Raw genomic sequence first — 14,553 nt, 5'->3', positions numbered from 1 at the left:
CCTCCCCCTTGGACTCAATTGCCTCCGCCCACCTATGTGTAAGGTATACAAGGAGGTCACCAGCTGAGCGACCACGACGAAAGCCGTACTGAGAATCGCTAATCAGCTGGTGGCCCTCTAGATACCTCAGGAGCTGGCTGTTAATAATGGTTTCCATTATTTTGGAGAACAAGGAGGTAATAGCTATTGGGCGATAGTTGGACGGATCAGAGCGATCGCCTTTTTTAGGGATCGGATGTATCGAAGCGATCTTCCAGCACTTCGGAACAGTGCCGAGCGTGTAAAGGTACCGGAAAAGGCGCGTTAGGACCGGAGCCAACTCAGGAGCACAAGTACGCAGCACAATTGGAGGGATGCCATCGGGCCCGCTCGACTTATGGATGTCCAAGGAAGACAAAGCTTTACGGATAGCACGTTGCCGGAATATAACTTCGGGCATCGTAGTATCACACCGCAATAATGTCGGTGGTTCCTTCCCTTGATCATCCAAAGTGGAGTTCGACGCAAAGAGACAGCCTAGAAGATCGGCCTTCTCTTTCGCGGTATGGGCCAGTGAGTCATCCTCCCTATGCAGTGGTGGAATAGAGGGCTGACAGAAATTCCCTTGGACAGCTTTGGCAAGAGACCAGAAGGCTCGGGTTCCCGAAGGGAGGTGGGCCAATTTCTCACCAAATCTGGCAATGTGCTCTGACTTTGCTTTAGCGATTTCTCGCTTGAAGGACCTGGAGGCTGAATTGTATGCTTTTTTACGTTCGCCGATAGTCACATCACAGGATGTCACCGCTTCTGCCCAGGCTTTAAAGCATTCACGCTTACGGCGCAAAGCCGCTTTGCAAGAACGCCTAAACCAAGGCTGGGACTTGCCACCGACCGGCACCGCAGAGAATGGAATAAAGAGTTCCATACCCTGCAGGACCACCTCGGCGACAGAGTCAGCGACGGCATCTGGAGTACTCGACGAAAAGCAAATGGGCCCCCAAGGGTAGGACGCAAAAAAAGACCGCATCCCATCCCAATCTGCTGACTTATAGTGCCACACGCGGCGACAGCCCGTGAAGCTAGGCCGAAGAGGGCGCGTGAACGGCACAATGCTCCGGACCACACAATGATCTGATGAACCCAATGGCGATTCAACAGAGACTTGGTAGTTCTCCGGATGTGAAGTCAGCAGAAGGTCCAACAAAGAGGGTTTATGACCATCCACATCTGGTATTCGCGTAATCGCAGGGACCATTTGTGTCAGGTCGTAGGCTAAAGCAAAGTCGTGAAAGGATCTTCCCGCGTGATCGGTAGTTTCAGAGCCGAGCCAATCGGCATGGTGGGCGTTAAAATCGCCAAGTATCACGATTTCAGCGGTAGGAACCCTTTCGAGCAGGGAATCTGTAGCCATTTGGATGTGCTCAATGAGTCGGTCAGTTTCGGTATTTCCGCTATGGGACCTATACAGGCATGCGTAGAATCGCGGATGGTCATCGCAGTCTACGCGCAGCCAGAGGTTAGATAGGTCCCTTCCTTCAAGCGTCCCGAGGCGACGAGAACAGATATCCTCTCTGACGTACACGCAAACTCCCGCCCGCGGCACAAATGAATGTTCCAATTTGTACCCCGGGTAGGAGAGGTAGGAAGTATCAGCCGGGGGGGATATCTGAGTCTCGGTAAGAAAGAGCAAGGCCGGCTTCGCAGTCTCTAAGTGGTAGTGGACAGCGTTGATGTTGGAATTGAGCCCCCTAACATTTGTGAAGTCCACGGCGAGTGTGGACGGGGGTGCCTGTGCGTCCACCACCGGGCGCAGAGTGTCCCGGTGTTGGACGCCCAGAGGGGGATTCTCCACCGCGAGCGCGTGTGGTACCCCCCTGGGGTAGATTCTGTTTTTTTTTCTGCACCTTCATATTTATTGTAGAGGGGGGGGGGGGGGGAATGGGCTCCGGGAGTCTCTCTCACCGCACGAAACGCGAGTACAATAAGGCAAGCATATTGGTAATACTTAACATAAATATATTAATTATATTAAATGCTACGTAGTTAAGTAGGTATGCGCCTCAAGTTACTTTTAAGTTTGATAGGGTCTAGAATAACACTAAACTATGTTCGATTTTCGAATTCTGGACGCAGAAAAAGCCCAAATTTGAATAGCATTGTATTACATGCCGTTATATATATACATAGATGGTATCTTCACGCATGCGGGTTCAGCAACATGATAGGCAGATAGGTAATCACAGCCAACAGGATACGATCCCTCGCTTCCGCTTGTAAATTGCTTGTTTTAGGCCACACTATCGTGCTTGTAAACCTTCCTGTCTAGTAAATTAATCTATCATAATCGAGAGCCTATGGATGCAAGCTCTTAAAAATATATGAAAAATTATCCAACTAGTACACAGGAGTTATTATTTTGGTTGTAAGGCGCGTGAAATGTTAATAATTTTTATTCGGTAAAATCATATTATATTTAGAAATTGATACTATCATTAACATTCAATTTAGCTAAGATCGCCGCTTGGGTCAAACGTAAAAAAATATTTTCCTTTAAGAAGAGTGAAAGGAAATTCTAAAAACAAAATAACATCGTAATATTATCCTGCTAAATAACTTGGCCTAAGAGCACTGTTGGCCCAGTGGCTTCAGCGTGCGACTCTCATACCTGAGGTCGTAGGTTCGATCCCCGGCTGTGCACTGCGCATCATTTGCTCGTACGGTGAAGGAAAACATCGTGAGGAAACCGACATGTCTTAGAACCATAAAAGTCGACGACGTGTGTCAGGCACCGGAGGTTGATCACCTACTTGCCTATTAGATTTCAAAATGAAATGAAACAGATTCAGGAACCTGAGGCCAAGACCTAAAGAGGTTGTAGCACCACTGATTTATTTTTTTAATAAATTGGCCGGATTCGGAAGATGCTAAGAAGTCGATTATGTTCAAAGTAAAGTGCGATCTAAGTAACTTGTCTTTTAACAGTATTACATATTAAAAAATAATAAATCAAATGAAGCACTTATAAGAAAAACATTCCACTTCAGGCAATAACAGAAAAAGCAAACGGTATCTATAAAGCAGTTTCCTCTGATAAGAAACGGGTTGATTTCACTTTTACAATGTGATTGATAAGTTGAGGGTAGACCGTAAAACAACACGTATCGTGTCCCCAATTCATTGTATTTTTAAAATCATACATGTATTCATATCGTTTGAAAACTACAAAAAGTGGTGTAATATCACGACATAAAATAGTGTAATTATTATTTCGCCCAAAAATATTCTAAAATCATTAGTAATTCTCAAAATCAGAACGCTTTATTCGAGTGACGTTTCAAGTTAAATAATGGTGAAAGGAACACCTTAAAGTTCTGTAAATTGTGCAGTGCTCAACACATGAACTAAAAACAAAAACTAAAGTGAAATAGTGAAGTGAACTTATTTGTGCAAGAAAGTAACGGTACACGTGTCAAGACTTGATACAACTCTTGACTCATTCAGTGTTTGTGACGCGTGTAACAAGTACAATATTTTCGATTAAGTATAGAAAAGACATTTGGTCAAATCGGCTTAAGTGCCGGCGACTCACTCATAGGGTTCGAGTTCAATCCTCAGTAGTGGACAATTTATTTGTTGTTTTTTTTTTTTCTTTTTCTTTTTTCTCAATTTATAATAACTAAATCAATATTTGATATTTCATTTTAAATAAGAATATCGTATATGGGGATACATACATGAAATAACAACATTTGTCAATAGAGGGCAGTGTCCGCAACGTAGTTTAAGTAAACGCGTAAGAAAAAAGGGGATACCAGAGCACAAAATTAATTAAAAAAATAAATAAAAAAAAATTATAATTAAAAAAAAAAAAAAAAAAAATTAATAATAATAATAAAAAAAAAAATGTGCTTTATCTGGGAGTCATACCACAAAAATAGGGGTGCTTACATTATATGATAAACTATTTTACACAACAGTGATCGTATAATAAAATGAGTGGCCCAAGGAAAAAGTTAACCCAGCAGGACATTCACCGCAGCTTGTTCGTCACCAGGCCCAGAAGCAATTCCTTAGGAAGTAACCCTCCAGAAAGCTCACAAACCGTGACAGAACTACCGAGAGACACGACCATGCAAAATGCACCAAGCCAGCAAGGCACTCCATGCCCCCCGTCTTGGCAAAGAGTACCAAGCACGAGAAATCCAAAACGAAAAAAGTCAGTGACTCTCCAGAGAATATAACCACCAGCAATATGTTCAGTCAACTAACAATTGACCTAATGGAAGAACCCACTACAACAAAAAAACCAGTGGAAAAAAACCCAGCAAGCCTCCACCCATAATATTATATGGCATAGAAGATGTCAATAAATTAACGGAACTCGTGGAAACAGTTACAGATAAAAGCTCATTTACATTTCGGATAATGAACAGAAACCAACTAAGAATCAACACCCTAGATACAGAGGCCTACAAAAAAATCATCACTAAATTCCGTGTTAGTGGCTTAATTGGTCACACATTTAACAAAAAGGAAGAACGACCCTGTCGTATTGTCATTCGGAATCTTCACCACACAACACCTATAAGCGAGATAAAGGATGAAATTGAAAAAACTGGAAATACTGTGGTCGGGGAAATTATTAATTCCAGATATGGCCCAGAAAAAAAACCTACCTCAACATTCTTTGTTAATCTCCTACCTAGCCACAACAATAAGGCAGCTAAAGAAATTAAATACATCTACCACCAATCTGTAACCATAGAGGATCCCAAAAAGAAAAACTCAATAGTACAGTGCCAACGGTGTCAGCAATATGGACACACAAAGAACTACTGCATGAGACCTTTCCGCTGCGTGAAGTGTGCGCAAGCACATAAAACCTCAGACTGTCCAAAGCGGGATAGAAATACACCCGCCCAATGTGCACTATGTAATGGCTCACACCCGGCGAACTATAAGGGTTGTGAAGTATACAGAGAAATTCTTGCTAGAAAAACTAACAAATATGGCCATCAAAGAACTGACAGACACATTACCGCAAAAGAAAACACGATTCAAGCCGTAAACGCTCCAAGAAACACTGCCCAACAATCTTCCTTCATTGGTAAGGAAAACGAACCACTCTCTTACGTGGGAGCTGCTAGAAAAGTTCCAGACAAAGAAAATGCTTCACCTGATGCTAACCAAAACCCTACATTATTAGAAACTCTCCTCACCAAACAAAATGAGAAATTTGACTTAATATTACAACAAATGAGTACTCTAATGAGTTTCATGACTACGCTCATAACCAAACTACAAGGCTAACCGGCCTTGGGTTAAGACTGGCGACCTGGAACATAAATGGTCTCTCACCCAATAAAAATGAACTCGAGATACTAATAACTGAGCACAAGCTAGACATAGTCCTAATATCGGAAGCACACTGCACAGACAAAACCACTGTCAAAATTAAAGGGTTCCAGATATACACCACGAACCACCCAGATGGAACAGGACATGCAGGATCAGCTATAGTTATTAGAAACAAAATAAAGCACCATCTACTGCCTGAATATAGAACCGAGCAAATACAAGCCACTACGGTCGCAATACAAGACAGAGGTGGATACTTTAATGTCTCAGCTGTTTACTGTCCACCAAAACATCGAATAGACGCCGACCTGTTCTCTCATTTCTTCTCGACTCTAGGCAATCGCTTTATAACAGGAGGCGACTGGAACTCCAAACATGTGCATTGGGGGTCAAGATTAATAACAACTAGGGGAAGACAATTGATGTTGAGCATCAATACAAATCACCTAAACATAATTGCTCCATCAGAACCTACCAACTGGCCAGCTGATCACAATCGAATCCCGGACATCCTCGATTTCTTCCTAACAAAAGGACTCTCTAAACAATACATGAAGATCGAATCATGTGCTGATGGTTCATCTGATCACACTCCAGTCTTATTAACTGTCAGCTCCACTATAATTGAAGTTGAGAGACCGATAAGATTGTATAACCAGCAAACTGATTGGCCTTCCTTCAGGGAACACATAGATGAAAACCTTAATCTAAGTGTCAGACTTAAAGAAGCAGAGGAAATTGAAACAGCACTAGTGCAGTTTACTAATCTCATACAAGCTGCTGCGTGGAGAAGCACGCCTACTACTGAACACAAAAACCAGCACACAAACATACCATTGGAAATAAAGATGATGATTCAGGAGAAACGCAGATTGCGCAGAGTTTGGCAACTGAGTCGTCATCCACAAGACAAGACAGCCCTTAATAAAGCCATTGTAGAATTGAAGGAAGCTATAAAGAATGTTAATGACTTAACAATGCAAGCAAAGTTGGAGTCTCTAACCGCTACTAAGGCCAGCAACTATTCGCTCTGGAAAATCACCCGTTCTTGTAGCCAACCTAACAAATCAAAAGCCCCAATTAAAAAGGAAAACGGCTGGGCCAGAACGAGCCAGGACAAAGCGGACTTGTTTGCGAACTATCTAACAAGCTCCTTTAAACCTAATGTAACACTGGACAACTCATCAGATGAATATGTTGACCAAGTTCTAAATCAAGACCTTCAAATGGATCATCCCCCTAGACCTGTGTCGCCTGCAGAAGTCATAAAAACTATCAAATGCCTGGACAGTAAAAAGGCACCAGGTTACGACCTGATAACTAAAGAAGTATTGATGGAACTACCGAGAAAGGCTATAATCTTCATCACTATACTCTTCAATGCTATGTTACGAATAGGCTACTTCCCAGTTGCGTGGAAAATCTCAGAAATCATCATGATTTATAAGGCTGGCAAACTGATGACCGAAAAAACATCCTACCGACCAATCAGTCTGTTGCCTACTCTTTCCAAGGTATTGGAAAAGACAATACTTCGTAGAATTGTGCCAAGCCTTGTGGAGCGCAAAGTAATACCAGATCATCAATTCGGCTTCAGACAATACCATGGCACAGTGGAACAAGCTCACAGAGTATGTGACGCCATAAGAAAGTCCTTAGAACAAAGGGAATACTGCTCATCAGCATTTCTGGATATCCAACAAGCATTTGACAAGGTCTGGCACAAAGGCCTGCTATGTAAGATCAAGCAGAATATTTCCCACTCTTACTTTCCAATATTCAAATCTTACCTAGAGGATCGCATATTTTATGTAAAAGAAGGTGACGCCACTTCGGAATTTCAAAACATTGATGCCGGGGTACCACAAGGATCTGTTCTCGGCCCCATGCTCTACACGTTGTACACTGCTGACCTGCCGCTATTGCCAGGAATAACCACAGCAACATTTGCAGACGACACCGCTATATTAGCAAGCAATAAAGACCCAGGACTTGCATCAGAGGACTTGCAGAAAGGCCTTGACAAAGTTAACGAATGGCTGCAAAAATGGAAAATAAAAGCTAGTGCCGCGAAGTCAGTACACGTGACCTTCACCCTTAGAAGAGGAGACTGCCCACCTGTAAAGTTGGACCAATGTATTCTGCCCCACAGCGACCATGTAAGATATCTTGGCTTACACATTGATCGTGGATTAACGTGGAGGCACCACATCAAATGTAAAAAGCAGGAGCTACAGCTAAAGTACAACAGCCTTTACTGGATGCTAGGTAGAAACTCAAAACTTTCTCTAGATAACAAACTTCTTATATATAAAGTCATCCTTAAGCCCATTTGGACATATGGCCTCCAACTATGGGGCAGCGCAAGTGATACCAACATAAACATACTCCAGCGACAACAGAACAAGATCCTAAGAGCAGTTGCAAAAGTACCCTGGTACATTACAAACAACGAAGTTCACGAGCACCTCAACATAAGAACAATCAAAGAAGAAATCCGGAGACTGGCAGCTAAGTACAAAGAGCGGCTAAGCTGTCACCCGAATACACTTGCTCGCCAACTCACCATTAGACAGTATGTGAGTCGACTAAAACGTCACCATATTCTAGAGCTAGAAGACCGGCAGTAGCTCTAGACAGAAGATGAGTAGATGCTTCCAATGGGAAGTCACTCCACATGACAGCACCACAGAAAAAATTTGCTCATAGCCTTGGGGCTGATTGCAAATAACCGCAGAAAAAAAAAAAAAAAAAAAAAAACAATGTGATTCACATATACCGTGAGTCACAGATCAGCCGTGACCATTTGCATCTGCCATTCTATAAACTAAGGCAATGCAGTTTTCAAAGAATCACGAACGTGTTCTTACTGACTTACAAAATTACGTATGTATTATAAACAATCGATATTTAGAACAAATTAAAAAACACTACTCCATTTCTAGCATATTATTCACTTACTAAGATATACATTGAGTTCTTTATAGTAAATATTTCTTAAGATATACATTGAGTTCTTTAGTTCTCTTTTTGGGTGGAAGTCAGCATTCCAATAAGATTTATAGTAACACTATCCGTCAGTTATACAATTAGCTCACGGTATTATTAAACTTACACAAAAAACTTCACACATCTTTTGATTCTTTATATATGTATATTTTATAAGCTACTGAAAACATGTTTAAAAAAATAAATAAATCAGTGGCGACCATTTTAGGTAATCAGACCTTTTTAGGTCTGGGCCTCAGATTTCTGTATGTGTTTCATACTGTGATCATTTGTGAATCTAATAGGCAGGTAGGTGATCAGCCTCCTATGCCTGATTCTCTGTGTTGTGGGCAGCCAGTCTCTTCCTTTTAACATGTAACAGTATTTAAATTTATGATTTCTACATAACACAAATTAATATTTAAACTATTTTTAAGCAATAAGAATATTTTCTGTATCAGCATAGAACAGGTTGACAAGATATTGTTTGAGATTTATAGTAAGTGTATGAGAGTTTCGAAATGTTAGTGATAATTTTGTTTTTAAGGAAGTGGTTAAAAATGAAAGGGCCTCGGGAGGAGAAAAAGCGTCCATTGGTACACAGCCGGCGATCGAACCTTACGACCTCAGGGATGAGATTCACTCTTAGCCCATTGAAATCTATTTAAAAGGCACTCAAAACTATAAATAATACGTATAAAATAAGCCAAGGCGCATCTACCATCCTTCCTCACTGACATAAGGTTTCAACCTTACAGTGACATCTTATCATACTCGCCGTGGACGAGTATACATTCAGATTTTAGTCCATCGAATACAGGCGGAGAAAATAAAACACGATTAAACAAGGCGATACCATAATCATCAGCCAAGTTTGAAGACAAAGACAAAGACGTCTTAAGAAACAAACTACAACTAGAATCTACTAATTGCTACTACCTCTAAGTGGTTGCAATAATTAGAGATGATTCAGTGGCGCTGTAGTAGCTAGCTTTGTACCAAGGTTACGTTGACTAGGAGGTTACTCAACCGTTTACAGTTAACGAAACGTTAGTTGGATTTGAGATAACAGGTCATTCACGTTCATAGGTAACGTATTATCTAGAGAAAAGAAATAATATTAAATACCATAATCAACCAGATTGTCAATATTAGAGGAGTAATGAATGTAACTTGTATTGAATTTTCACAATACGAATCTCACTGATAATTTTGTTTTTTTTGTGCTACGTATGTGTGACTAGACACGAAGGTGGTCCTAATGAGTGAAGTTATCAGAAATGTTTCGGATCCGTCACTTAAAAGGGGTACTTTTCTTGTAATCCTAAGTCTTTTGTATATATATAATAAATAATATATATATATGTATGTACATTGTACAAGTTGTCCCCGTGAAGATATTTTGCGATTTATTTTTATTTATATAATCATGTATTGTTAAAATAGAGCAAACATTTTCGATCAATTGAGCGCGTTTCTCACACAAAGGTATTCGAGTTATCTTTGTTTACAGAACTTGACACAATTTTGATACGAACGGTCCTATTTAAACATAGATGTTATCACAATCAACAGTTTTTAGTTATTTTTAAAAATCTTCTATTAAATATCCTTATATATATGAAAGCCTTACAAACTAACCCTTTTATTATTATAAAGCGTTTTTTTTAAACTTTAAAATCTCGAAATATTAAGGGTCTGTTTCACAATGCATGGATAAGTTCCAAATTAGCTTTTTATTACTTATTGGTAGGATAAACACTATTGTTGCGTTTCACAACTGTCAGATAGCGCTATTGGTCACATAAAGTCCATCATAAGGTATGAGTCCGATGAAGTGTCAAATAGTACAATGTATGTTCCAAATAATTTATGCGTTGCATAGCTATTTGGTACTTTATCCATACATTGTGAAACAGACCCTTAATAGGAAAAAAACTGTGAGTGACATAATATAAAATATGGCAGTAATTGACTCGTTATTACTTTACACGATTCTAGACTTCCTGAAAATTCCTCTGTTCTTTCAGGAAAATCAAAAAACAAAATATAAATTTATTCATAAAAACATTAATCGGCCCGGAAAGATACGACTGCAACCAGCGCGCACTAAATAGCCAAATATTTTCCGCTTAGGTTAAAATAGTTATAAACAAAAGGGACAGAGACATCTTTTTATCAACTTTATTTTTTAGTGTAAATAATAACCCTTTCTGTCCAACAAAAAACCTCTTCTGAGAAATATAAGGTTTCCTTTCATTTGATGGCCTTAACAGTGAGGGTGAATTAATGATATGGTCTATAGCGTCTCTCTAACAAGTTGTCGGCATTATCATTTTTTTTGTACGTTCACTTTTACGCAGGGGTGCATCGTATAAAAAAGTCAAAACCTGTTTGAGTGACGGTAACAGTGAAAGTTTACGTTTTTTAATGTCAAAAGTAGGTTAATCAATATTTTCCCCCGCTACTTTATTAACTGCTAATTTATTTATCATATTATGTAAATAATGATAATAAATAATAAATCACGTTTAAATCTGTACAACTGAGTTTTTACTTGATATCGTAATTTCCTTCAGTACCATTAATCAGAACCTCTTCACGAGTAAAAGCCTCCTCCAGCTTTGCCCAGAACTCTCTATACTTGGCTTTTCTACATTCGCTACCCGCTAACGCTTCTATCCACCTTTTTCTAGGCGCATTCTTCTTCTTGCGCATCTTGCTAAATGCCTCAACCACTGCCGTAAGTAAATAGTATTTAGTTCTTAACTCCTGATGGTGTAAGGTGTTCTTAGGTCATATCCACCGGACATTACTACACTGATTTAATTAGTTCCAGGGTCGAATGTCAGATCGCTTTGAACATCTGCCGTTTTTCCTAATCGGGGTCACGGAATCCTCAACTGCACTTAACTAATAACCCAATTATGACTCATAAATCAACCGAAATCTGTGCGGCATTTTTATTTATAACTATATATTTTTTCTAAAGATCTTAGCTACTGACAATGATTACACGAATTTTAAGTTTAAGTAGATAAATTACGCTAAACTTATAAACTAACTTATCCTATGTTCTTAAATCGACAAGAAACTCATCAGTTAAGGGCCTGATCGACGGACGAGTAAGACCTAATAAGTAAGACTAAATGATAATAGTATTATGTGACGTAAAATATAATTCAATATTATATACATATAAATTTGGCGGAAACATCTTCATTATGTGAAGCACAATGAATCTACTATGTAAATAGTAGCAAAAAATATCTATACGCTTTCTTACAAAGTAAATAAATCGATACACAGGTGAATCTGATATCGTTATCAACAAGTATTCTTATCATTTCATTTTTATCAGGTTCTTTATCGATTTAAGGGTACATACAATGCTTATATCGTCTTTTTTATAGTTTTACTCACTACGATTATAAATTAACCTATTGTAACGCGGTCTCATGAGAGTAACCAAAAAAACGGACGTCAATATTTTATTAGTAGGCTTTTTATACGTTTTAAGTAGTACCAAATATTTCTATTATAATTTCAAATTTTATATTAAGAATTTCAAATAAGTTACAGATTATCTAACTGGATTCTACGAATTGACTAAACTTATTTAGTTAGCGTAAAATCATTTCTAATTATTTATCTATTATTTTTCTCTTTCATCTTGCGAAATTCAAAACTAATAGTTGAAAAAGCAACCCAATTAGATTACTACGCCTGAAGCGTTAAAGATTTTGGTGTATCGATAGACACAAAAGAGTGACAAGGAAGAACTGCCGCATTTTACGCAATTTGTCGCTTACGTTTAAGGATTAAAGATGTTTTGTTGCACATACGGTATATTTGCTTATCATGGATAAACTTAATATTACTAAATTTGTTAATTAAACACAAAATATCACATCATTGTTAATAAAATATGTACCTAGTACTTATTTAAGTGTCCTTTTGTCTGTCTCTATATCTACCCATGCGAATCCAAGGCAGGTTGCTTGTGTTTTACAAACAGCTATGCAACCTATATCAGGAGAGAAACGTGTTTTGCATTAAATTACCAAGTAGATACACGGCATTGGGATACTTATGCGTACGCTAAAGAGTTACGAATTTAATTACGTCTTTTGTTTCTATGCTTTTATCTATTGAAGTATCGTAAGAAATTTATTTTCGACGCATCTACTATGAAATCACATTGATTCTTATCTCATCTCAAGATTAAGAGTTATGAGTAGTTTGTGGCGATAAACAGTACCTAAATAAACAGTTCGAACCTTATCCCTAACATGTCTCATAATTATTATGGGATTAATACTATTTGGAAAGTATATATATATTCCACATACCAATGCTCGGAGTTTCCCTCGGACAGTAATTCCAATCATCGGCGGAAATTTTACTTCTACACCAGGGTCAATCACTAATTCTGCTCCTCTTTCGATCAGCAGGTCATCGCGCAACATGTATGGACTGCCTTCCACCTTCCAATTAGTACTTCCACCGGTTAAAATACCACCCGGTAGCTCCGTAAGGCCTAAAGTCTTATTTAATAAATAAGGATCTATTTCTTCCCTCTCCCTTTCTTGTCCAGCACAAGAGCACACAAACAACAATAATAACACCGTCCTCCACTTATATTTCGTATCACTGAACTGGCTGTGTCTCTTTTGAACCCCCATGTCTTTGGAACACTCCATTTTAACTAAATAACATTCATTTCACTTTGCGTGTATCCAGTACAACTAGCTGAACACTGTACAGGTGTTCATATTCTTATAGGAACACATTCTAATACACCGTTTTACAACCCAAAGTTTTTACTTTATAAAGCAAATTTAATGATCTTTTGCACTACTATAATCATTACTACAAAACAAAGGCGGGGTCAATACGAAAGTAAAACAAGCGAAATTACGCGCCTCCGTGAGTGGCGACCGTTAAACAAAGCGGTTTGGCCGGTTTTGTACGTGAACTCGGGTACGCTGTATGGCGGCCTGTACGACGCATTTTCCCTCCCTCCTCAATCCTCTCTTCAACTCAATTCTCAAATCCTCGTTCGGCATTCCTCTGTCTGTCCTCACCTGTCGTTAATTGTAATTTGGAAAGCCTCCTTTAGTGTTACCAGGTTTTTCTTAATTTTCCAAAATTGTAGGAAAATAATATTAGTGATGGCGATGTCACGATCATGACGTTCGGTCGTAGAGTACGATCGTGGCGAGTTACGCCTGCTCCAAAATGCTTCTACTTTTTCGACGTAATATTATGGAAATAATAATTTATGTGACCTAAACTCACAATTTTCACGTGACTTTATTCCATAGGTACAACAACTATAAGTTACTTCTTTTTACTTGATTTTAAATCTATTATTAATATTAATTGGAGGTAGGTAATCTTGGCTTCTTTACAACTTATGGATATGACCATTTAGCCAGCAATCTTTTCTGTACAATTAAATATGTGCAGAGAAAAAGCTATTCTTAAAGCTAGCCTTAAAATATTACCCGATACAGAATTATCCTAAAACTAATAAATGGTTAAAAAATTAAATCATAAAAAAATGTTACTTGTGCTACCACTTAGCTTAATCATCGACTGTCGGAACGACAGAAATCTACAGAGAGAGAATCTTAAAATATCCCTATCACCATTTGCCAGCCAAACGTTGCAGCATGAAAGTCAGATAGATATACGTGTATTGTTTTCAGGGTGACCATTATCATCTAGTAACGTACTTGATAGCGTCTTTAGGTAGAATAAATGACCAAGACTAAGAAGTAAGAACTAATATAAAACATATTTTATTTGCACAACAAATAGTCTTGGCTTAGGGCTGAGTGCTGACAAGACATAGTAAAGTGAACGATTGAATTATGATCTTATATCTGTGGTGTTCGAATACTAAAGTGAATAATCGCTCAATCTGTGTATACACTGACAATCCGAATTTATGCGGCTAAAAAACCGCATAAATTTGCCCTCAATCTTTTCATCGTTTTATTTAATGGGCTGCCTGCAGTTAGCCACAACCTGTTTGAATCTCAACATTTAAATGAAATCTAAAGACTGTCAAGTATAACAAAGCGTTCTAGTGACAGCGCCTCCTATACGCTCTGTGTTCTACTGGGTCCTATGCTATAAAAACACCGAAAACAACGTATTAGTAAAGTAGCTTGGTTAAGCTTCATTGCTGTTATATTAGTCATAAGTACATGTATGTTA

The 14,553-nt window shown here is 38.7% G+C and overlaps 1 protein-coding gene across 4 annotated transcripts in view; it reads right to left on the bottom strand.

The window, feature by feature from the left end:
• The window catches only part of LOC125052730 (protein bark beetle), a 42,882-nt gene extending 29,558 nt beyond the window's left edge, over positions 1 to 13,324 (bottom strand). For 3 of the 4 annotated variants that reach the window (XM_047653730.1, XM_047653732.1, XM_047653731.1), the window contains exon 1: positions 12,678 to 13,324. In XM_047653730.1, coding sequence (XP_047509686.1) covers positions 12,678 to 13,028 — 351 coding nt within the window. In that variant the 5' untranslated portion in view covers positions 13,029 to 13,324. The remainder of the gene's footprint in view (positions 1 to 12,677) is intronic. The other variant, XM_047653733.1, reaches the window with a different exon arrangement.
• Between the last annotated feature and the right edge of the window lie 1,229 nt (positions 13,325 to 14,553).

Source organism: Pieris napi, chromosome 9 (genome assembly GCF_905475465.1).
Source record: "Pieris napi chromosome 9, ilPieNapi1.2, whole genome shotgun sequence".
Taxonomy (NCBI): Eukaryota; Metazoa; Arthropoda; class Insecta; order Lepidoptera; family Pieridae; genus Pieris; species Pieris napi.
Note: the sequence above shows the minus strand (reverse complement) of the source record. Positions and strands in the feature narration are given on the sequence as shown.